The 25,011-nt window shown below is 46.6% G+C and overlaps 5 protein-coding genes across 5 annotated transcripts; 3 read left to right on the top strand and 2 right to left on the bottom strand.

Annotated features, from left to right (window-relative positions):
* Window positions 1–1,401: 1,401 nt before the first annotated feature.
* Window positions 1,402–2,422, top strand: TGAM01_v210933 (hypothetical protein; the record flags this gene model as incomplete). Its single annotated transcript, XM_024550923.1, has 3 exons — window positions 1,402–1,429; window positions 1,488–1,784; window positions 1,857–2,422. 3 exons carry the CDS (start codon window positions 1,402–1,404, stop codon window positions 2,420–2,422), a joined length of 891 nt encoding a protein of 296 aa, XP_024404341.1.
* A 3,225-nt stretch (window positions 2,423–5,647) lies between these two features.
* Window positions 5,648–6,250, top strand: TGAM01_v210932 (Gti1/Pac2 family protein; the record flags this gene model as incomplete). The annotated part of the gene is made up of 1 exon (XM_018809763.1): window positions 5,648–6,250. One exon carries the CDS (start codon window positions 5,648–5,650, stop codon window positions 6,248–6,250), a length of 603 nt encoding a protein of 200 aa, XP_018657025.1.
* A 2,425-nt stretch (window positions 6,251–8,675) lies between these two features.
* TGAM01_v210931 (protein phosphatase type 1 complex subunit Hex2/Reg1) lies at window positions 8,676–9,277 on the bottom strand (the record flags this gene model as incomplete). Its single annotated transcript, XM_024550922.1, has 2 exons — window positions 8,676–8,988; window positions 9,036–9,277. The coding sequence occupies 2 exons, from the start codon at window positions 9,275–9,277 to the stop codon at window positions 8,676–8,678; spliced, it is 555 nt and encodes a 184-aa protein (XP_024404340.1).
* A 5,567-nt stretch (window positions 9,278–14,844) lies between these two features.
* On the bottom strand, window positions 14,845–18,434 carry TGAM01_v210930 (hypothetical protein; the record flags this gene model as incomplete). The annotated part of the gene is made up of 2 exons (XM_024550921.1): window positions 14,845–18,053; window positions 18,116–18,434. 2 exons carry the CDS (start codon window positions 18,432–18,434, stop codon window positions 14,845–14,847), a joined length of 3,528 nt encoding a protein of 1,175 aa, XP_024404339.1.
* A 2,865-nt stretch (window positions 18,435–21,299) lies between these two features.
* Window positions 21,300–24,035, top strand: TGAM01_v210929 (hypothetical protein; the record flags this gene model as incomplete). Its single annotated transcript, XM_024550920.1, has 4 exons — window positions 21,300–21,667; window positions 21,717–22,304; window positions 22,952–23,577; window positions 23,668–24,035. The coding sequence occupies 4 exons, from the start codon at window positions 21,300–21,302 to the stop codon at window positions 24,033–24,035; spliced, it is 1,950 nt and encodes a 649-aa protein (XP_024404338.1).
* Window positions 24,036–25,011: the final 976 nt, after the last annotated feature.

Raw genomic sequence — 25,011 nt, 5'->3', positions numbered from 1 at the left:
GATTACCACGAACTCTTCCATTCGCTGCGGATGAGGCCGTATCCCGACGTCGTCAGTGTGCCCGAGCGATTAAGAGCCGATGCAGATGTACGTCAATTTTATGGTATATGAGACATGACGACTTGCTCCTGCAACTCTCTGCGGCGCCGCCATCGGATCGATACGTTGATCCATACAAGGTCCGAGATGCCTAGGTTCCTGATTGATAACGGCAACAACATCTCATACCCGAGCACACGACTCAATGAGACTCACCAAGCTCGGCCCGCCTCCCAAGGGGCTCAACTAAACAAGAATTCAAAGGTCTTTTATACTCTACATTATATGGCACGGCTCGGAGACACCGTGGTTGAGTCTCAACTGCTGAATATATATATGTCACTACTTGGCTCAGACCCTTATTTATACTAAGAGGGAGACTTGAGTAGATAGGAGTGGGAGCTCCCTGGGCGGTGTTGGGGGCTTTGAAAGGGTTTGATAGCATTCAGGATAGTGATAACGTCTCTAGGTGTCCAACTTCCAGGTGTCAAAGTTCCAGGCAGAGTACCTATAGGTATAGGAGGGAAGCTTCGATTAAGTTAACCAACTCGGTCTTTTTCATCACGTTAGTCCTTGTAGCTGCTCAGCCAGCGGAATCCCCCGGGATGTGTACCTGAAAGGTCTATTATAATAACCATAAAGTTGTTGGGTCATGACATGCTATCGATAATAGCTAGGAGAAGCTTTGTTTTGAGAACTTGTAGGTCAGTTGCTTTGATGGTGATAGTGCCCGCAATTCAGTAACTGTAATGTGACTTATGCCTTGGTGAGTATAAATAAATAGTGCGGGAGCTGTCGCACAATGCGAGACACTAAAATCAAATTGTCAATTTTGTCGTTTGCGTCGCTTCAGGACAAGACATGTTATGAATACTACATATAGTAGAGGCGATGGCGTGTGTCGAGTTCTCCATTGAGACTAGGGCATTTCCCCGTTTGGTCTGACGGTAATATTTACCTAGTGCTACTGGGTGGAGGTGTATGCTAGGTGTCTCCAGTGCGGGCCAGTGAGCATCGCGTTTCACCAAATAAAAATAAAGCCACTGAGCCACAACTGTAAGAGGCTGGCGCTAGTTCCCATTCTTGATGGCTCGACCCGGTGACGGGAGCTCCCATACCGAGTTATTTGTCTCGACCGTTTTTGCTACCATCGTTTCCTCATCTACAAAAGGGTCTGGTCTGGTATGTGCCGCAACCAACATTATTTGCCGACCTGTTACCACTGGCTCTACACGACACCATCCGGCTCAACAGAACGTCTTGCAAACGAACGAACCGAAGAGAGCCGTCTCCTATCTTCATTCCTCTCAACAATCCTAAGCCCGATATCGCAATGGTATAGATTGGCTTGTCTTATTCACGATGAAATTAGCATGCATCACCTTTCACGGTATGCCCGCCAATTACAACCGGCCATGCGTTCTTTATATTAATGTAATGCGGTGAAGATCTATCAGAAGATGCTACAATTCTTTTCGCGTCCGAATCTAATTTTGACATTCTGGGATATCACCCACAAGATATCTTGGGTCAATCATGCTTTGCGTACATCCACCCAGGGGAAGTATTTTACGCTAGAACAATCTATAACCGTGGGCTCTGGTTTAAAAGCGCGTCAGATCTCTACCGCGTGCGTATTCGAACGAGAGGTGATAAGTACATAACCTGCGAGTGTTGGTTTACTGTGGTGAATGATATTCTAGCTGTATGCTCAAGGATCTATTCCAGAGGAGGAAAAAGCCAGTGTATGCTACAATTTTTTGTCATCCATTGTTGCACTGTGGAAATTTCTGAACTAACGACGAAATACCTATCAGTACGTGCAGTTCGGGCGACTCAAATCAGCCATATTTTTTCGGGATACTCTAAGGATCCGCAATATCACATATCGAAGCTCCCGTCTTGGACCGTTCATATACACTCTATAGTGGATAATCCTCGCGCGGCCTTGATTCTAGATCGATTTACCAGGTCATTGACCATCTTATCTGCGACTAATAAAGCTGGCCAGATACTGGAAAGCCAACTAGAGCACTTGAAGGATAAGAGCTTTTATAACTATATCCATGACGAAAGCCTCGCGCATGCCGAGGAATGTTTAGAGAAAGTTAAATGTGACGATTCCATTGTCTACTTCGAGTTTCTTTTAAGGAATCCGCATGAGAAATATAATGTTGGGGACCCAGACGAGAATATCGATCAGGAAGAAATGCAAGTTCCACAAGGCTTCCAAGCAGCTGATTCAACAACGCTTCGGAATCGTGGGAATAAACAGCCAATCTACCCATTAGAAGTTGAAGTCATGGTTTTTAGCACCTCTGACGGCCTTCTCGTGGTGCTACAACGTAAGCCAGCTGCAAGGGTTTCCCCTTTGAGGAACTAGAAATCATGAGCGGAGAACGCGCAGTTTGAATGCGGTATAGGCATTGGTGACTGCTGCTAGATAGAAACAAAAAAAGGTAAGCATCGCTAGTCCACAAATACCGATCACGCCTTAGATCATGAGTGAGATTCAGAGTTAGGAAAGAATATTTGAGGGGTACAAATGGGAGCCATGCATGCAAAGATATATAGTTCGGCAAAAGAACTTGGCAGAATTATAGGCAAATAGGGCATACTGGTCTTTGTTGGGGGACCAATCCCTTAAGGCACGGGAGATTAGTAACAACGGATATTCTAATCTACCTATAACAGTTTCAAAGGCAAAGGGCATAAACCCGCATCTAATTATTATATTACTCTTACTTAGAGTTAAGAATACCTGGTACAAGAATATATATGTAAATATCCTAAGAAAGGACAGTGCTAGGCAGGCAGCGTATGAAAGTTTCGCTCGATAGGCGGCGTACGCCTCTAGTCGAGAAATTGGAACCAGTGGTGCTGAAAATAATATGGCCCCATAACATCCCAGACGTATAGTCATAATGCTGTGCCTGCCATTTATGCCATTTATTGAGCGTCAGTGGTGAAGGAAGCACACTTTACGTTTAACTGTTTTTAGTGCCGTAGGCGGAATAATACTTGATGCCACAACTTCTATAAGCATAGCTACATCGGTGCCTCTCCCAGGGCTTTCCATTCTAAATGGTGCATTAATCCCTATTTTCGTTGTTTCAGCCTTGACGATATTATTCACAATATCTGAGACGCCATTTATGGAGACAGGGAGAGGATGCAAGGCCCAGGTTGGCACGTTTGAACACCAGGGGCGCGTTGCCACGTAGATAAGCCGTGAATCAATTTCCAGAAGCCTTGTCTTTGCCGCCAAGTGAATCAAGATATCTCTATTTTGTTTTATACTAGGTGGGCCTTTTGTGTTATAAGAATGTAATCGTCACAAAGTAAGCATCCGTAGCGCTCCGTCTACAGCAGACACGGGGTTCCGGCGAGACCAGGACTGGGTCGAATTTAGTGGGGCCGAGGAAATAGTTTTTTTTTAAAGGGAGCTGAGACAATAAGGTGGGCGGCGAAGGAAGGTTAGAAGGTTGACGCTTATGAAAAAATGATATATGACCCATGGTGTGGTTGCAGGATCTTTCACGTAACCGCTGTTTCCGCTATGGCCACCGCGGCATGCGTAATGGCAAAAGAAAATAATAAATTAAATTAAATTTAATGAATAAATGTGGCAAAGCAACCGCTTCGTGACAGGTCACATTGGAAAGAATCTCGGCCGCACAAGTACGAACCGTTATGCACAGATATGGTCTCTAGTATTAACAGCCCGGCAGAACAAACACCTACCACAAGTCCGCAGATGTCAGTAGTCTCCAATCCGTAGAGGTTGATATTTCTTAAGGCGAAAACTACTGTAACACTAACCACCTTATTATCAACGTGACGCGCATGGACGCTCAGTAATATGGGACCGTGCTCAATGCCCACCTGAAAAGGATGCGTAAATCGCCGCCAAAGACAAAAGGAAAAGCGCGCTTCGTGCGCGTGCAGCTGCATCCATCACCCTCAGTGGACACGAAACGCCATTGTGAGGACTATCAGATATGTCAGTTATCATGTCGGCTTCATGCTCTTCCATGTGATCACTATAATAACCATCACAGGCCTGGTCGCCACAGAAATTCCGTTGATTGGACATGATCATTGAACGCAGAAAGTGCTAAAGTGGGGGAGACTTTGCGTGTGATGCTATACGTGTATGTCTTCTATGTGACCATTGCTAAACTAGCGCGAAGCCTGTCGTCACGGACGCAGAAGCTTCAAGCTTGTGTTACAGAATACGTGAGATAAAAGGCTCAGAGCCAGGTCTCGCCAACCCGGTGTTAGGCATCGTAACTAACATAGAGTACTCCGTACTTCATATGCATTTTATGTCTCCACCCTTGCTGCGGGCTTAGCTACAAATGTGCTCCGCCTGCCGCACGCCGTGCATCATGCGATCTATAGCTTAGATCATTGGCCGGTACGCGTAGTGGTATAAGTAACTCATACAGCGATGAAACTTCTTGGTTGCCCTAACATATGGATTCGATATTTCCTCATGGGTTTTTATAAAATGTAGACATAAAACTGCAGCCCTATGCTAAGTACCTTGCCCACGTTGTTGCAGTGGTAGGCGCAACGCCAACTTGTGCCCGCATCGCCCGCACCAGCAGCGTACCGCTACCTCCAGGCGAGCTGCTGGCCATGCCCCCTCGGCCCCTCGCATTGAGCCCAAATCGATTGTCGCCCAAGCCACGGCTTGCTGCTCCTGACGCACCGATTCCAGCTCTGCTGCTGCTAGACCCAGGCACTAAATTTACGTGCCTCTGCCGGGCTATATAACTCGATCGATTTCAGTACTCCCGCTTCCGCTTCCACCCACCGTCGCTCTTGCCCATAATCTCCCCTTCCCACTTTTCATTTTCCATCTCGACTTTACACTAATTTCAGCTACAATACAAACTTCGACTTGGCCCGAATTTGATCTTGAACGTGATATTCAGCTTTACAGCTCGATCTCGACCTTGACTAGACTTTAATCCCACGCCTTTTCTAGGTACTTTCTTAAAGCCGCTTTCCCTTCACTTCCTTCTTGGCTTCTATCTCTCAAAGTGAAAATCAACGCAACTTGAACTTCTTCAAGCTGCCTGTCTCTTTCCATGATCAACGACCTGCAGCCATACCTCGGGTAATAGGGTGACGGCTTTTGTCATCTGACCTCTCTCCGATACCTCAGCTCGTGGCCCTGGCAAGTCTTGATTTCTTCAAATTCTTTCTCACTCTCCACTTAGATACTGCACACACACAATACAGACATGATACACACCCTCCTCCTCCTCCTCCTCCTCCTCCTCCTCCTCCTCCTCCTCTTTTCTCCATTTCTCCATTTCTTTCCCTAACTCCGATTTATCTCTTTACTTCTTTCTCTCGCCTTCTTTTACCTCCCTTCTTCGCTCTCCACCCTTTCCTTGCCACCCTAACAATTTCCTGCTCCCTCTCCATCTCCTCGTTGTCCACTTGCACATAGGAGAGCATGAAATCAACTTTGTATAGCACCAGCGCCGACACTAACACTATCAATCTCGCATAGGCACACTGCTTATTTACACGCTATACACGCAGAACAATTACCTGCGAGCTAGCCATCACATTAATTAGATCGACTGCAATGCCCAGCCAGATACCCTTGTACCCTGCATTCAAGGGGCATGTAGCTACCACCTGGGACGCTCTCCTACTGTTCGAGTCATGCTTGCAAGGCCATATCAACCATGTCCCCCGACAGCCAAATGATCGTGAACGCCAAGAGCTCATTTCGAGTGGCAACATCTTCATCTACGAAGAGCATGCTTCCGGCATAAAGTGCTGGGCAGACGGTATATCTTGGAGTCCAAGTCGCATCGTCGGCAATTTCCTCATCTACCGCGAACTAAATAAACCTTTTTCCCCTGAAGAGAAGAAGCGCGCTCTCGAGAGGAAAAGGGCTTCTCAGGGTGTAAAAAAGGCCAATTCTCAGTCCAACTCATCCGTGTTAGATCCGGCCACTATCGCCTGGAATCCAGAGAGGTCACTGGTCGGCTTTCTAGTAGACTCTTATCTACTCAAAGCAAGAGGCCTTGTCAAGAAGACCATCACCATAACCTTCCAGGGTGTGCCCCACCACCTGGTCAGCTACTACCGCATAGAGGATGTTAATAACAACTCCCTGGTAACCCCAAGCGGGACCCCTTTTTTTCAGAATATCAAACCTCGCGCGGAGATCATCATGTAGGTACCAGGCATTGCTGTTGCCACCCCTCTGTCTACGTATGGCTCTAGGCTTAATAGAACTTGGCTTGAGGATGACTGCATGCCTGACACAACAACCCAGGAAGCTCGGGCTCGGTCCCAGGCCATCCAGGCACGCCTTCCCCATCACCACCATCAGTTCCAATTTCATAGTCACCTGCAGCACGGGCAATTGCATCACCAGGAGCTGCATCATTAGCGGATGCAGCAGCAGCAACAGCAGATTGGTGAGTAGTAGTAGTGGTATGGGTCCGACTCTTGAGGGTACTACTTTGAATAAAGACACCAGTTTGACAGCAGAAGCGGCATCGTGAGAAGCGGTATCGTGATTAGCCTCAGAAAGTCATAATGAACGGCATGATGACTGATAGTAGGAGCCAGGCTCTTATCCTCTGCGAAAACGTCATTGGTGATGGGGCTTTGTTCCGTCTTGTGGCGGTGGAGTTTCTTTCTATTTTTCTTAAAAATCTCCCTGCTTTGGTCACTGGCGTCCGAGAGCGTTTCGTGTTCTATTTTGGCTCTCCTTACGGAGGTCTCCCAAAACTGATTTGGCGCAGTATTCTGAAGGATGGAAATTTTCTTGTCTTGATTGCCATACCTTTCTTTTCGGTTCCACTTTCCTTTCCTCCCTTTTGAAAACCATCCTTTCTCTTCGGGTGTTTGATTTTTCCAACAATTTCTCACCCCAAAAATTTTGTCCTTTGGGTTTTTCAATTTTGACCTTTTCCCCCAATATCTCAAAGTCCAATTACCTGCAGGATGTAGTGGAGTTGATAGAAAAAAGTCAGGGACTTAAGATTCCAGTGAATTTGATCTTCTTGTCGGTCTCAGATATGTTAAGTAAATAATGTGTGCCATAGAAGGTGATGGCCAACGATGCTTGTTATCACGTTGTTCATGCCACGGAAACTGTTGTCACAACCGATTCTCAACATGCTGTAAACGAAGCAACAGCTGGCGCCACTCCTTGCCGTGATGCGCCATGTTTTAGACACTATTAACGTTTCACTGAAAGACAAAGTCATTAACCTTCTAGATCCCTTCCTCCGGATCCACCTGATCACCTACCACAACTAATTTACAGACAATGTCTGGAAAGCACAGTCAAACAGGCAACGGGCTTTGAGAAGAACTAGCTGATTATTTTTGACTAGTCCTGCATCTTGGCTATGTCTTTCAATCATTTAGTCATTTGAGGTCGGGATATTGATAGTCTCAGACTAGTAGGGCTAATTTAATGACCGCAAACTCTAAAGCTGCATCTTACACGGACCCCACTTATCAAGAATTATGCAAAGCGATGCACACAGAATCGAGGGATACACTTTTATAGCTTTCAACTTATGGCGGGGACAATAGTGCTGGACATCTGGTTTCGATGCAAAGGAGGGTGGACATGGGAATGACACCCGTGGCTATATAGGGGCGGTAAGTGGCGGAAGTTTGTGTGATCGGAAGTATGGGGGAGACTCGGACTGGAATGTTGTAGCCCTGTTTGAACTTTTAACATTAAATCTTCTACGGTCAATATGTTTCTGGTCGCACTAATGCTCGTTCAGTGGGCTCGCTTGCTCCTACGCGTGCGTTACTCAGGTATTTTTCTTGCCTACGCGCATTCTATTGTCCCGGATTGACTTTCCTGTAGGCCTGATGGGACGTCGTCTGTGCACTAGGATGCACTTTGACCGCCTCAATGACGTCTACATTTGTCCTGCAAAGCCTTTGCGTACCCTATCTAGACAATTTTCGAGGGTATGTCTGGGTTGAGTGTGGGGCGGATCTAAGCAAAGCATTGCATGAATCGCCGAAGTGATCTGATCATGTGTATAGGGAGTGTTCAACCCTTGATGAGAAGGATGATTGGAGAAGACTAGGTTGAACGGCCCCTTTGTTGGTTTGTGTTTGTTATACTGGTACATACAAATGGGACAATGGGGGAATTATTCAATCTGTGTCCTGTGGAAGGGAGCCTCCCACTTGATAGATCTCCATCATATTTAGTATGGCTTTCAAACTGTCGTATGTGCTTTATTTCCGACTGATTTGCTTACGGCAGCTATCATACGTCTCGATCCCGCTCAAAACGAATGCCCAGCGCACCCGCTAATACTACACAACAACTATTTACGTAGCTTACTCCTCCCTTTTGGTTTTCCTTCTCCCGAACTCAATTGTACATTTCGTTTATTTTCCCTAATTATGGATCTTCCACAGCCAGGAAACAGTCATTTCCATTCTAAGGCATCGTGTAGAGCCCTCGATGCATCTAGAAGGGAGATCCGCCTTGTCGCTCTGCCACCCGGTGAAGGACTCAGATTGATAAATGCAAGTTACTGCATCGATGTGCCTCTAGCGGAGATGCAAGGCCATTGAATACTGTCCGTCCAATGCATAAATCCTCGTGAAGACTAGTAAGAATAGACTGTGATTTCTTGGCTAAAACGGACGTGTTTGCGCTCCCCAGTAGAGAATAGAAGTCGCAGGATTGAAGATGGTAAGAGACGGAACTGTATACTTGTTACTCGTGTTATCCCGTTAATTTGTTTTAGTTGGTCTATTGATGTTGAGAAGAATGATCCCTGAGATATGGTGTCCAGCGTGCTCCTTTTCTTCAAGCTGGGTTTCTTATTAGACGAACTCGAAATAGTTTTATTGTTTGATGTAATCCCATCATTTGTCTGTAATGGTCCATAGAGCCACGTAACATCGTAGTCCTTATACCTTGAATTGGTTAGGCATTTCCTTTTACAGACAACTGGCTCACTCACCAATTCAGGGCCTCTGGAGGTATGGTCTTTAGCTTGTTCATGTGTTTTATCCATATTCTCAAGGATGCATTTCCTAAGCGAGCCGCATTATCGAGTTCATTGGAGTTTGACGCGATATATTTCCAGGATTTCTGAATAGCCTCTTGAGTCCAATCGTGGGAAAAGTAGTCAACATAGCTGGATGGTCGTAGTCGCGTCGACATGTCGTCCTGAGCATATCTAACAATACCAGAGCTCGTCATCGTTATTGAGATTCCTAAACCATCCAGGGAATCATGTAAGCCTCTTGATGTTGCATCTTGGCAAATAGCCGAGTACCAGTTCGCTTTTGTGTCTGCGATATGTGCCACATCTCCCTATATTCCCTATTCTACAGTGACTCACCGCAATGGAGAAATGGCCCCGGGAGATTGAGTAGGCATATATTCCTAGTCGAAGATCTCTGTTGGGATTAATGAACTATATGTTCCAATGACGCTTTGCCTGCTTATAGCAATGTGTGGTGTATGCTTGTAGTCCCGCTAATGCTGCATATGGCTTACCCCAAAGTTAGGACGTCTTCCTTTGTATCAGGTGTATAGTCTAAAACCCCGGTAAACCTAAGGAGTTTCTGCTGTCGGCGCTAGTCTCGCATAAATTCAGTTGCCGCGGCCGTGTATGGCCTACACCGAGGGAAGGATTTCATGAAAGCTGTAGATATATCTATTTTAGCACTGTGGGGCAATGCCATTCCATTGCATTTAGCGAACAAACTAAATGGAATGCACAGAGTTTGCGACAGCTATCCACTCTTTTCTCCCTAGAGAAGGGAAATGGCACATGCGGGAAGACAACTGTCTCAACCAAGCGACATGCATTGCCCTCACGAAAGGATGACGAAAGGGCACTTATGTCCCGGCGATATGAGGGAGCGATTACCCTGCGTCGCGTATGCGGAGATCATAGTTTTCGTCGTGTTAATGGCGCTAGCACCAGTGTCAACACGTCGACCTCCTAGTGATGTCAAGAAGTCACACTATTTCACACTGTCTAAAGCGTAGGGTTAGTCTTTATAGTTTTATATCACCTCGCGAAACCCCACTTCAGGCACTACTTTTGAGAAGGGAATAAACAGGCTGCCAGTAAAGTTCCCAGGTGAAATAGATAGCAGCTCAACATCTTATTTCCGCCATACGGGTTTTTCTAATATCCCCAGAGGCCTTCTTCAGTTCTTCGACATATTCGTCATAGTTATCGAAGATTTTCTAAGTTCTTTCAGTAGCGGCCCCAGAAAGGCTTTTAAGTAATTTGTCCAGGATAAGCGTGAACTATTTTGGAGTTATTCCATTAAGTCAGGAGGCAGCGAATCAGACTTTCTTTTTCGCACATGTTCCGGCACGCACGGCCGGAGATGTCCTTATTGTTGATCTTCATACTGTTACACAGGGTCTTCTGGTATGCCCAGCTATATCCCAAACTGTCGATCACTCCGCCACAATATCGATGCAGCTGTGAACCAAAAGCGCTTGAGTCGCAGCAACATTTAGACTGGACAGAACGTAATGACTTCATTCCATCTTACTCTCTTATTTGCTTGCTCAATTGCTCCATTTCTTTGCTTCATTGCCTAGTCCCTACCATTACGATATGCTGCGGCTCCTTGCTGAAAGGTATCGGACATCGTTGCTTAGGCTCTAAGCTGTGTCATGACAAAGCCTGTTTGCCCACCAGGCGGGTAGTATTGCATGGCAAGCGAAAATTTTTAACTGTCCATCCACATACGTGTAGCGGAGAGTATGAGCTTCATGGTCGTATGAAATAAAAAAGATTACGTGATCGAAGAGCATGTTGGCCTCTTTCTCCACTTTCTCCAAGGCCATATCGTAAAATAGTTGTCGCTGAGCTACAGCTGCAGACCAGTCCTTCCCCTTTATTTCCACGAAAATTTTCGGCGCAACAGGGATATCACTCTGAGTCGAGGGAATAACACAGCCCTGCAATGCCTCGCGAGTTTTTGGGTGGAGCTGTTCTGGACGCGCACCATAATATATATCCGGGCTGCCTGGCACAAGTGTACCGTCCGTTAGATGATCAAGATTCGTGAATGGAATTTCGCCGGAGACACACTTTCTATCCCTAATATTTTCTTCAATAATAGGGATGACGCTTGTCATAATGTCTCTGTCCTTCATCGCTTGCGCGCTTCTGCTCCTTCGAACTTGCGGAAGTCATGGGTTGGGAAATGGAACAGAGCCAGCGATGCTCTGGGTTGGACCAGAGCCCGAAGTATATCATCCAGGCTCTGGCGGCAGTCGAGCATCTGGGAACTCATAAGCATGAGGTGATATGCCGTAATTGATCAGGTGCTGCTGGAAACCCCGATCGTATAGCCCTGTACTTCCCCTGCCTGCTGTTTTTGGGGTGACGTTGCCCTTAGGAAGTGATTGCGAGTCACTCTGCTTCGTTGGCCTATGGCTCTTTCTTTCAGCGCCGAAAGAGCGGAGGAAGTGCTGTAATCGAGCAATATGCAAGATGACAATGCGAGTAGTCCACCGCTAATCAGAATCAGTCTCTTGATCGCTTTGGTCGGAGATTTAATACCTACCGGAAACATCATTCGCGCCATACTTTTAAAGATTGCTGTGGTTTTACAGCTCAAGTTCGCAACAGATATAGGTCTAGTCAACAGGTGTATTTATCAAGCCAGGTCGTGTGCAACAAGCCTGCGGGGACATTCGAGTGACCATGAGTGAGCCTTCTTGTATCGGAGGCGCCTGTCATGCGCCACAGTCCGGTATCCGCTATGTCAATCGCTCGACAAGCTGTACAGTTCTCATCAAGTCACAATCCGACTACGCACTTCAGCCGATAGCATTTATTTTGTTTGAGTCGAAGCTCCTTTCATCCGCAAAAGCTACAAAGGGCCGTCGTGTATGGGGTTTCATCAAGCATGTACAATAACTCCCCTCGATACGACCCTCCAGCCAACAGGGAGTGGAGTCGTTTTTCGTGAACCCAATTATCGTTACTTGGCGAGTGACCATATCTTTTAACATTGTCGAGTGTATATAGCCCACAGCGTACATAATGCGCGAACTGGTATTATGGTTGTGATCCTCTTGCAATTGTCTGTTTAAACCCCGATATACACAAGTTCGCAAAACCTACTCGCGGATCCGCGATTAGAATCCTACTGCTTCACTCTCATTTTCTTAGTTGCTGCTAATGCTCTTTTAGTGAATGAGCTTTTCACCGATCTGGTTCGGTCTTGGATACCTCTAGCGATATATCAACGCGATGCGCTCCTCTGCATCTTCGATTGATCCAATGACGCATTATACTTTCTCAATTCTTGCTCAACTTTAACGGAAGTCGTCTTTTTCAGACTGATAGTCGAAGACGTCTCTGTGAGCCTCGTGGAAGACAAGCTCAGGTCATGAACCCTCTCCACTGCTTTATTATCTTCCGACAGTCGACAGGATTCTGAGCAGTAAGTCGCACCATCTGTCGGGGCATCACAGCCAAGGCACGTATTATACGTCCATTCTAGGCGTGAGGACATGTTAGCGATATTTGGCGTTTTAAGTTAATAAATGATGAAAGGGTTGGCATATTCATATACTTTTGACAGCAGGTGGGCAGGAGCCTCTTCTCCACCCCCTTCCCAAAAACAACCTAAAGCGGTGGAAGTTTCCACGCAGTGACGCAGAGCCAACGTACCATCAACGGCCTACCTTTTAGCCAGCGGAAGATGCACACGTCATTGGCGAAAGCCCCGTTCCATTGCCTAGTGTTGGAATGGGGAAGTTTGGGTTATTGGCGACGTGAATGGTGAGGAAGGATTAAGGTGCAGGGAAGCAGCTGATGCCGTGAATTCATGAGGCTAAGCTGCAACCGGTAGAGTACTTACGCAAGGAACTGCTGGATTAAATAGAAGGTGTGCAGAGCTTTATATGGTTTATGTTTCATAGTTAGTCTATTACTGATGTATTGGTTTCGCATAGACCTTATTTGGCTTCTTTGAATACGAGATTACTAAATGAGGCAGCTGAGATAACTTCTACTTATACAGTTCTGATAACTACCTAAGACATATAATATATAATATATGTCATAGCTTTTGCTTCGATTCCCTTCGATCCCCTTGCTACCCAGGTCGAATACGGCTAATGTAGCAGTTCCTGTTTGCAAATTAACCTCAACTGTCACGGATGTCATTTTTTCTCAGCCTAGATACGCAACATTCAATAAGACTATCTTCGGCCATCTAATATCAATGGATATATAGGACCCTCTCGCTTAGAATAACTCTCTCCTTTTCTGGTACTGTAATTTTTTAATACTTCCTTTTACTCAGTAATTACTATATTTAAGAAAACTATTACTGTATTGAATTCTTATTCTTTTAAAAAGCATACTTTAATCAGGCTTTAAAGTATGCTTTTTAAATAGGGAAGGAATCTAGAATGAATAGCTATATTAAGTAAGGCTTAGGTGTAGGTATAAGATAAAAATTTCCTTAGCTAAATGTAACGATCCGCTATACCGTTAAGCCAAACAGGGCAAATGATTAGGCCAATAACCACTATTGTAGCAGTTACTATAACGGAACCAGCTGCTTACAAGGGATCTAACTGTTACGGTGATCCAGGTCGTAACATATATACTGTAAAGAACAAAATTGGTAACGAAACTAATTTTACAACCCTGGGCCGAACGCCTTTATTCCGCCGGTCGCTGCAACTCCTCCTCCTCGCCACTATTCGTTTTTGCCCAAAGAACTCCCTCCCACAATATCTCTCCTCAACAAAGACACACCCATCAACTGGCTCATCGCAACCCGTGTCTCTTCCGCACCCGCCTTAACTTCTTTCTCCCCTTCATCCTCTCCAAACTTCCTGGAGAAACCGCCTTGTCTAATCCCTCTGAAGCCACTCAGCCACCAGCCCACCTGCCGAAACCCCTTCCTCAACAGAGATAGCTTCGGCTTCGAGACGGGCCTCTTCGAACGATAGCAATACCGAGAGACGATTCCGTTATCGTGGCTCTTCCATAGTGATACTGCTTTAATCTATCCTGAATCGGGCTATTGGTCAGGGGGGCATTAGCTGTGCGCCCACCTGGCTGCGATTGGAAAGGGGGAAAGGTGCATTCCTAACTTGAGGGAGCGCAATCTTGTTGATCCGACGATACCTTTCCGTTCATTCGGTTTCGATAACTTCATATTCAGGCAGCCCCTCTTTGATTTATCTGGAAATTAATGATTTGTTTTGGTCTATATTAAAATGTATTTCTTTTTCTTGTTTTATATGAGGATGTAAAATAGAAGTACACATGGTATGACGATGGAAGAAGGGAGGGAGAATAGTTTGTGCACCATTCTCTATTGCTTACTAGTAATATGCATACCATAAAGATGAAAGAGGCTAGGACGCAAAGCTGTACCTATATACTCTCTTTTGAATCCAACGGTAAACCTCGCCCTTCAACACTTTGAAACTAAATTCATCTTTCCTCATATTCTACATATAGTAGTAAGAGTAAATGTCACGTTAAACACTAAATGGCTCTCTACACTCTGGGTTGAAGTCTTGCCGGCAGCCATGTTATCAGTATCTTTTCTATATCCCAGCCAAAGAAAAAAAAAAAAAAAAAAAAAAAAAAAAGAACTAAAAGAAGAAATAATTAGAAATTTGGTATCGCTAACGCAATCTATCCTTTTCGGTAACCTAGTATATCAGACTAAAAAGAATAAAATCTGGGCAGAGGCCCACATATATGCTGCCCATATTGAGTCGTAATCTGATATAACCCGCGTTTCTTTGGTCATTCATACATCTCTCGCAGAACTCTGCATCTTACGTATGGCTTGGCGATGTGCCCCTAGTAGCTCGCCACTCCGCATACGGCTTTCACACATGCGATCGTACCATTGCTTTTCTCGTCTCTGCATTTCCCTCCGCTGCATCTCAGCTTCCTTCTTCTCGATCATTACGGCGCGTTGTGCATTAATGTCATCAATAAGAGTTGCTGTCGATGCGAAAGGAGCATCGTCTCCCATATTGGGAACACATAGAGTCATAGATCGATTGGCATGAGCTATTGACTGTCGAAATTTGGCAAGTCTTGTCTCTTGGGCTACCACGGAGACTGAAGATACCCTCTTCGGCTGATGGGAGTTGAACTGCGTATTGGCCGCAACTTCGACACCGCTGATTGAGCGGTTCGGCCGAGAGTTTGATAGTGGTAAACTTGCCACGCTGCTCTGGCGTAACATTTTCTTCCGTCGACTGGGTAGAGAGTTGTCGGGGTCGAGACTAAGTACTCGATTATAAACAGAGTAGTTGCGAAGAGAGTTAACGTTACCAACGGATCCTTGCGTAGTACTAGGTATCTTGGACACGTGCGATATAAGATTCCCTTGTGGCCTACTCCAAAGGACAGATCCTCGTTGGCCAAGCAGCGTATGAGGGTTTTCAAAGGAAACAATTCGAGGCATTATCGGCCGAAATCGGGCCGAGTTCATTTGGACACGGTCCCGCTCCATGACCTCTTCGGGAGCTGGTATGCCGGCTAACCGCACGCCATCCTGCTCTTCAACAATTGGAGCAAGCTTAGAGGAGATCCTATCCATAAATACTGAAGCTGGTTGGATAGCCGTGGCAATGGGAAGTGATACTGGGCTTCTACTGGAGCTCATGACAGTTGGCGACACTGCAGCTGAAATAGTGACGTTGAAAAGATTGTGCTTCTTCTTAATGCCTTTAGAATTCGGTTGGACAAAAGAAACCTGATTCATTCTAACTTCCGATCGCTTAACGGCAGAAGGACGGATGATATCACCGGCGGCAGCTTTCAGAAGGTCCTCGACGTCGATATATAAGGGGTCCTCGACATCTTGTTCGGATGCATATGGCTCGATAGAGATGGCTTCAGGCTCAGGGGTATCCGCATGGCTGAGATGTTCGGTCCACTCGTCTCTCCTATACGAAAGGGCAAGTTTGGACAATGATTCGGGCAATCGGTCTTTGGTCAAACCCACAAGGTTTAAAGTCGCCGAACTACAAGACCTAGCTGTTTCGCCGGGCTCGAGCGGTTTACTCTCAACTTCATTGCTTGCTGTTGTAGATTCCTGATCCAGAGGCATCGGCGTTTCTTCATCCTGAGCTGTATCTCCAAGTTTGGTCTCTGAGTTTCCTTTATGCGCTTCCTGAGTATCATGCATGTCGCTTGGCTGGGACTTAATTTGACTTAGTTCTGCGTTGGACTTGGCCGCCATGGCTTGTTTGACATCTTGAAATGTGGCATCATCTGATTTGCCAACGTTGCTCTCAAAGATGGTGTCTGACTTCAGCTGTTTTGATCCTTGGGCTTTCTTAACTTGGCTAAGTTGTGCAGTAATCTCGATACTGTTTGGATGTTCAGCGCCGACGATTGAATTATGAGCCTCGTCATCGCTCGTGCTGTCATAGTCAATAGTGGCAGCTAGAGATGATCCGTAATCATCGTAGGTAATAGCCGCCAGCTCAGCTAATCCTTCAGAGTTTTCGTCACTCTTCATCTGATGCTCAGAAGAGACATGTTTTAACTTCTGTGGAGAAAGTCTTCTGAGAAGAGCGACTGAGCTTTGTGGGACCCTCTTGGCAAGAAAGTCACGTGGGAAAGTCGCAGGTGCAATAGCTTCGTCGTGGAAAAAGGTTGCAACAGACGACAGGCCACAAACAGATTTTAAATCGTCTTCTGTTGGAATCTTGAATGGCGGCAACACAACTTCAGCGGCAGCCGTAATGGTCCTATGTGAAGAACTCCATCTGAGCTTCGAACTTGCTTGGGAGATTTGTTTCCCTTTGACCACAATTCTGTGTGAAGTGGGTCTGTCGCCGTCAAGAGATATTGTCATTAAATTGGGTATGGCGCCAACTTTTTCGTCAGTCGCCTCACCCTCGCTGTCTTTTGGTGTCTTGTTTACACCATATGCGGTTACTCGAACCATGACCTTGCCATCCTTGGCCATATCAGCGTGTATGAGCCCAGCCATCCCTGTCTGCACCAGGTTCGAGTCTGAAAAGTCTATCATCTGTATACCATCAATCTTGGAACCTGTAAAAGCAGATTCGGATTGTTCACCGAAAAGGCTCTTGCTGTTGCTGCCACCGCCGATGGCATCTGAGTGATTGGCAACGGTACCATTGCTGTCGAACGGGGCTCTGCCTCCGTAGGCTTTTCCCCGTTCATCTCGTTCTCCTGCTGCCTGCGCTTCAACATTGCGGCCAGCATCGTCCTCTTTTTCTGCCAGGTATCTCAGACTGTCAAGGAGATTCGCGGCCTTTTTTCCGCGTTTCTTTCGAACAACCTTCCAGGGCTTGATCTCTGAAATGATACCAATCAAGCATATTATGACGATAGCTGCGATCTCAACTTCCATGCCTCTTGTGATGAAATAGGTGTCCGTACCAAGGGGGAATAGGTTATCGCTGAGATTCCATACATATGCCCAGAATTCTTTCAGCCCGACTCTGCTATAGCAGTCAATGCCCAGCACGATTACCGTCGCGCCTCCAAAAGACGTCAGGATAATCGTGGCCCAGTACCGAGTATAGTGACTGATATAAAAAGCAAAGCCAAGGACGGGAAAGCAAAAAATGAAGATGGCTCTACCGATCGTATCACGTAGCAAGCCTCCCAACGCCAAACAAAGAAACCACATGCTGAGACTAAAGCCGCCCAGAGCACACCCCAAACCTTCAGTTGACACCTTAGAGATCAGCGATGCTGCGCCTAGAGCACAGCCAGACAAAACGGCGACAACAACGTATGCTCCCTGCATACCCAGGCTGACTGGGACATTCATGGTGTAGATAATAAGTACCGAGATTCCGAGGGCCGCGATGAAGGCGGTCGAGAAGAAGCAATTGATCCACCGACTCTTATTGCCTACAAGGGTATAAACAAGACCGGTGAGCATCAAAATGTTTCCAGCAACACCCCACCCTGGAGTTATAATGGGCTGGATCGGCAGATCGCCTGCTGGGATCGACGCTGGAACACTCCTATGTCAACAAAGCTAGCTGCAGTGAACGAGAGAGGAGGTTTGTTCTTACCCTTGAACGAGGTTGACGTGTTCAGAGGACTGTCTGAAGTAGTTACGGTAGTGGTAGTTTGAATTTCTGCCGTTACGGATGTAGTGGTTTCAGAAGCTTTCGTGATTGTTAGTCCTCGCGGGCCATCCGTCTGCTTGTGATCGCCATTCGACTCGCTAGTAAACGAGTGCTGCGAACCGGGCTCAGGGCGGCAGAGGAAAACGGTGGACGATGAGATGGAATTATCAGGCCGTCTCAGCTCACGAAACTCCTGGGTTGCGGCCAGTTGCAGAATCAAAAGGAGGCATAAGAGCGCCTGCGGCCTCACAATCCTCAACATGCTTGCTGTACTTGCCCGAAGACAGGTACCGCCAGCAGTGGCTTTTGAAATTGTTATTATCAAAAATTGCTGCTAGCTATATTTGCCTGCTCGTAAAGCATCATTCAACAGCCACCAATCGTAATAAGGCGCGAAGTAAAGGTTGCTTACGTAGAAAGTAATCATGAAGAGCAGATTCATGGGAAAAGGTAATGACTGTTAGACAACTACATGAAAAGAAAAAGATTTGGGTTGATAAAATCGCTTGCTAGTCTGCACCCAGGTCCAGTTGACGCAAGCTGAGGCACATGTGGGTGGAGGAGCATGAAGAGACCGAATAAGCAACAAGAGACAGGCCGTACAAGTATACAATGGGGAAGAAGGGTGGGGGGTGGGGGGAACAGTCGAGTAACCATGCCTTGGAACGACATCGTGTGAGACAGAAAACTTTAAAGTCACCAAGCGGGAGGAGGGAAAGGGTCTGAGGCAGGCGGCCTGTGGCAAGAAGCAGCGAGTGTCACTTCTTTTAGTCAACCCCTCCCCCTCCAGCCTAAAATTCGGTTTGGTAATACCTGCGTGCAGATAGCATCGGCCACATGTTAAGTGCTTGCGGTTATGCAAGTAAAGCCTTGGCTTCGTGGCACACGTTATGTATTGATGACGGTTGCAAAGGCTAATCTCGGAATCGCGGGATATGCTCCTAGGGTGGGTCCAGCTCATGGAAGTGGAAAGCTGTTAGTAGCAGCACATACAGGTTCAAGTCGATTACTGGGCTTCTGCCACGACGCTTGGTTGTTGGGCCAACTTCTCGGCTGCAGCGGTGGAGCAGGGCTGGTAGAGAAGACAGCAGAGGCTCGCAGCTCTGGGCGGCACCACGAAGCGTGTGGATGAGGTGCAGGCCCAAGTATCTGAAGTACTCATACTGGGTGAGGACATAAGAGTCCGGAGGGAAGACTCGCAGCATTAGGGCGCGTTAGGACCTATGGCTGACGCGTAGTCCCATTTGGTGCCATCGGGTGTTGAGCCGCTAAAAGAAAACAACAAACCCATCACAGGATGATCAATCGAACAAGGTCAGCCTTGGAGTCGAAAGGCCAGCTACCAAGGTACTAATGTCCAAGAGCGCAAGAGCGAGTGGGCGCGCTGGGGCAAGGTGCAGCTTCGGTTGAGATGCATGCGGGAGCCTGGGCCGATCTTAGTGCGCGAGAGGTACCCATTCCTACCGCAAGCTCTACCGCAAGTTGCTTGGCACAAGCGGTACCTGTGCTATCCCGTCCAGGGTGAGGAAAGAAAGAGCTTTGGCCGAGCGGGAATACTCAACTGCTGCCCCTCGTACCAAACCCGGCGCCACGGCTGGCAGGATTAAGCCGGGCACGGTGCCATCCGCTTTCAGCCAGCCAAGGGAGAATCTTGAAACCGGTGCGCCACCCAACCGAAGCTCCAAGACTTGATGTTCTAGAGGGAAGAATTTGTCAAGCCTCATCTGAAGTATGCCGAGCATTTGAGTAGTGAATACCTTCTATGCTTTCATACGATGATGCAAGCGAGGGAGATCGGTTGTACTCCCTGGAGACATTCTACTAACCTGATTAGACGCGATGTAATTCTGCCATCGTGACCGCGTGTCCTAGCAAGCAGTGGACAGAAAATTAGGGAAGAAGAAACTTTAAAACACACGGCGTGATTATAGAAACACAAAAACGGCAAGCGGCCCTTGCAAAGGGTGCTCTTATTATAGCTCTGTACTCCGTACCTCCGTACGCATCTTTCATTGTGCGAGCCCCTTGTCTTATTACCCGCTTGGGTCGCTAAACTCTAACGCCTCTAAAAGGTCATCCCGCTATGTACTTCGGTCACTTGCTCATCAAGCTGTAATATACGAAAATGTGAGACGTGCGCGATCATGGCCACTGGCCAATGCGAGGCCTGCTTCCATATCTTTACAATCCACCGTGCTTGCTATCAGCGTGTGAATGATAAGAAGACCAATCAGTGCCGCGCTTCACATGTGACTCTTGTGTTACCTGAACCCAGAGATTTGTCCCTTGGAAAGTTTGTCAAGACTAACATATAAATACAGGTTCGCTACACCAGACCTATCTGCGAATATAAACTAAAACTATGGTCTGTTCCTTTGGGAGCACATACCTCTACTGACCTCCAGGTGTATGGTTCGTTACAAAAGTTTACTACTTAACAGTAGCTTTTACCTAATACCTTTAAGCTAGTGTAATAGTATAGATATTTAGGTATCTACATAATTGTACTTGCTAAAAGCTGAACGCGGCCATGCTGTGCTGACCTGCGGCATCTTACTTATTAAGCCATAGAAGGCATAGGCAACCCTTTCTAGGCTTCTCCTATTACTTGTCTAGAAGTCTAGCGCCTCGTCCCTGGTTATAGAGGAGCTTCTAGATCCTCCCTACGTAGAATTACTGCATATTAGGCACTATATAACTCTAAAAGGCCTTATCTATATAAAGTATACTTAATAGTTCTGCATGCTAGTTTTCTCTCCTGCCTAATTATCTCTAGCCTTTATAAGTTAATATTTTATACCCTAGGGTAGGTAGTTTAGAGTGGATCTTTTGTACCCTGGGGTACAAAACTAAATTACTAAATTTCTAGGCCTAACCCAATACCTAAGAGTAAACTTACTACTTACTATGGAAATGTAAATGCTGTAGGTGCTTAGTAATCCTGGCCAATTAGCAATACTGGGCGAACTGATAATAGTGCTTTTCTCAAAAGTGGCCAAGGCAATGCGGGGTAATACATATTGCGCGTATTGCGGCTTTCAAGTGTCTCACGAAACAAAAGACCCAGTACTCTCCGAGACGATACTGAAAGCTTTGAACGCAAAGGTAAACGATTAAAGAACATCTCATGTTTATACCTTCTCACGCCGAAAAGGAGCGTGTGTACCGCGACGAGGCTTGCAGACACGTTTTTACTCAGTTCGACAATTCAGCGCTGCGCAAGCGGAGGAAGATCAAAGAAGTTGTCGCGTTCAAAAACTTATTTGTTTCTGGTCTTTCGCAGCCGCAGCTTATTGAGACGATACATTCCTTGTTGAAAGACGGGATATTTCAGTGGAATAGCACAGTCAGCGCCCAAGTGATATTTCCCCAACTCTTCGCTCCACAGATTTCGAATCTTCAACAAACAAACGACCATACTTTTCGAAACGCAGTCCCTGTGGACATGTCTGTAAACGCTGGACTACAAAAGGAGCTTCTCATTTCTATGGAATGGTAATAAGCTCAATGCTTGACGAGCAGAACTTATATTAATGCTAAATAGGCTCTTGTTAACTGGCACCTACTCAGACCTCATCATCTCTGCTGGGAGGCAATATAATTTGCACAAATCCGTCATTTGTCCACGCTCATCGGCTTTGAAGTTAGCCTGCAAGCACAACAAGACACCTACACCTACTATTGACTTGAAAGAAGAAGATGATGAAGCCGTTGACCGCCTCATTCAATATTTCTACCGTCTTAACTATGATACTCACAGCTCCGTACCGATTGATGCTGAATCGTCCATCGCTCCCGTGCCTCCTTTTAGCCGAATCGAAGAATCTGAAAATGCTAAACCATCTGATCTCCTGCTTCATGTTAGAGTCTATGCCCTTGCAGAAAAATATGTAATTGGGGGTCTCAAGGTCTTGGCACTAGAGAAGTTTAATGCAGCTGTTTCGCGCCACTGGGATACCGACAATTTCCATGAAGCAATCGAGGAAGCTTATTCTTCGACAATAGAGAGCGATAGGGGAATTCGAGATGCAATTATCAACGCTCTTTATGATCATAGGCAGCGTTTGATTGCTAAAGACTGTATACAAACCGTATTGAAACAAGTTAACTCAATGGCTTTTGAATATATCATGTACTCCGAAAAACGTAACTCCCAATAGCCTCAAGGTTCTTTCAGTGGGTGGCGTTAACAATTGTTAGTATAAACATAGCTACACTTGGAATCAATTGAGATGAATATTTTATACAGTATCTGTACTATGTTTGTTTGTTTATTTGTTTTCTTTTTAACGTCCACTAAGAAGCTAGTTATTTAAATCTCTTCTGGGCAATAGGACGGTAGGAGCCGCTGGTTCAGAGTCTGTGTTCGCTACGTGTCATTGGAACAAAGGAAAGTGTTGGTCAATCTGTATCTTGTGGGGCAGGGCCATAAGGGCTCGTGTCTTCCACTAGTGTTTGGAAATGTTTGTATCCCTCGGGGCCTAGTAGATAGGTGAGGGGGGTGATGCCTTTCAAAGGTAAGACTCTGATCAACTCTAGTTGAGTTGATTTAATTAACTCTTGTATGACACACTGTGCCAGGGGTAGAATTGATATAGAAGGCCGGGAGTACAGTTGATTCTTTATCGATAAAGCAAACGCGGATCATGTAATACTAGGCCATTCTACTCCGTACGTCTCGCTAAGTTTCCGTAAGAGGTCCAGCGAAATAGCCACCTAACCCCTATATCTCAGCAGATTCTGAAAGCAAAAACATTCTACTAATATTGGTTAATACAGTATTAGTTGCAGCTCCATTTTGACGGCAGGAATCGATTGGGATGTAAAACGGAAGCGAGCGGCGCGGCAGAACGCTTCCTCTATACAGCGCGATAAAGCGCATACCAGCTTCTACAACCCAGTCCCGTCTCTGCAACCGGCAAACATACTTAGTGATCTATATTCGCCGGTCAATCCTGCTGGTATACTGCAAGCAAACGAAGGAGACATAAAGGATACGGAAGAGCCAGCTGCCTTGGACGCTGGAACTCCCGCAGATGCCAACAGCCCAAATGTGGATGAGGCCTTTATTCCTGACGCAGGCTTAGAATCCTTACCCCAGCCCGGGGACGATGAACTAGACGCGGCCGGGCATCTTGCGCGAGAAATGGGAGAGCAACTCCTTAAGTTTCGGGGATGTTGCAGCGACTGCTACCGAGCAGCAGACCAACGCCGCTTGGAAAGCCCAAATGAACAGATCAGCCTTGACCAGTATTTGGAGTCTACAACAGGATTGGGCGCTGATGTCCATGGCAGCAAGACCATTGCGAGCCAGAAAGATGACCTGGCCGGGCAAGTAACCCTGAATCTAGAAGGAAGATCTTCTGTTGCCTCGAATCTGAAGTTGAGATACCTTGCATCTCTCTGTACAAGATGAGAGAGTCTCGGGCGGTGTGGGCGTTATCTCTGATGTAGATAGCATCATAGGGTTCCCTAACAGCCTTGCCGTTGCCAAGCGCGGCATCCGTTGGCCTCCCACCAGGATGACTTTCCCAGACTCCAGTGCGATCTGCACCTTCGGCCAATCCAGGTGACATACAATGACCAGAATGGAATTTGGCGTCAAATCTGCCGGCGCGTGCACCAAGTACCTCATGATACGTTCGGCCGCATCATTGGCTTTGAGGACATATCCTTGTACTTTCTCTTCCCTGGGCTATACCGAGCCGAACAGAAGAGCAGCAAGCTTCGCGACGAAGACTTCCAACTGTGGATGGACGATATCCTGCTGCCATTGATTTACCAAAGCTACAGCAGCGCACAAGTCCAGCACTACCCGTCAAACCAGACCGCAGCCGGTATAACTCTGCCGCCCATGGCGTGAAAACGCTTACCCAGCACGCACACCCCGTTTCGCGGGAACAACAGCTGATATACTGCTTCCCGCCGGCATTGTGGACCGGATGCACTAATCCAGCTGACTTCTGCTTCCAAGTCTCAATAATTATCGTAGCTTGAGCATCATTGTCTCACTTTGCTCATGCATAATTAGAAAATGGACTCCCCACCAATCTTTGCTAATGATATACAATCCACAGAGGACGATGCTTCCCCGACTAACAGCTTTTATTCTAATCCAATCTACCTCTTCAATGCCATTGGTCGCCGAGTTCCGAAACTACCCTCTGCAGTTGCTGTGTATGATCTTGTCTCCTCGCCAATCGATGCTCTCTCCTCCGGGTGTTGTGTATTGGATCTTTAATCCGTATGTCCGCGTGTTGATGATCCAATTCATCGGCGTCGGGTCCGCGTCTGCTTCGTCCGAAACCCGCGTCATGAATCGCCGCACCTTTGCCGTACAATGCGGAATAATCCCGTTGCCTTCTCCTCTGTCTTTACCCTGCTCATCGTGTGGTGTAACCGGGCGATTTTTTCTCCCCTCTCCAATACGGATTGATACAACGCCAAATATTTTGCAACCTTGATGACTGCTGAACATTTTGGCGTATAATTTAACACGCTCATCCAACGGCCATGATTGCCCATTCCCATCACTGCCAATGCGCTGATGATGATATTTTCATAACGGTTTCCGTTCTGCAACGGGCGATCCAGCATGCTGACCACCATATCTAAACATGCCCGTCGCAATCTATCGTCGGTGTACCTACCAATCTTGTCGGATCCCGACACCACGGCCTTTACGGCTATGCGGAACCTATCCTACCGCTTTGCTTGCTTGGTTGTTAATCGATATGGCGGCCGCTCGTCTTCATCTAACAACTCCATCTGCTGCCAAATACACATCAATATGCGCCACTTATCTTTGTAATTTTCCCACGACTTGGGCTCCATCCTCT

The sequence above is a fragment of the Trichoderma gamsii genome (assembly GCF_001481775.2).
Source record: "Trichoderma gamsii strain T6085 chromosome Unknown Scaffold_78.2, whole genome shotgun sequence".
Taxonomy (NCBI): Eukaryota; Fungi; Ascomycota; class Sordariomycetes; order Hypocreales; family Hypocreaceae; genus Trichoderma; species Trichoderma gamsii.
Note: the sequence above shows the minus strand (reverse complement) of the source record. Positions and strands in the feature narration are given on the sequence as shown.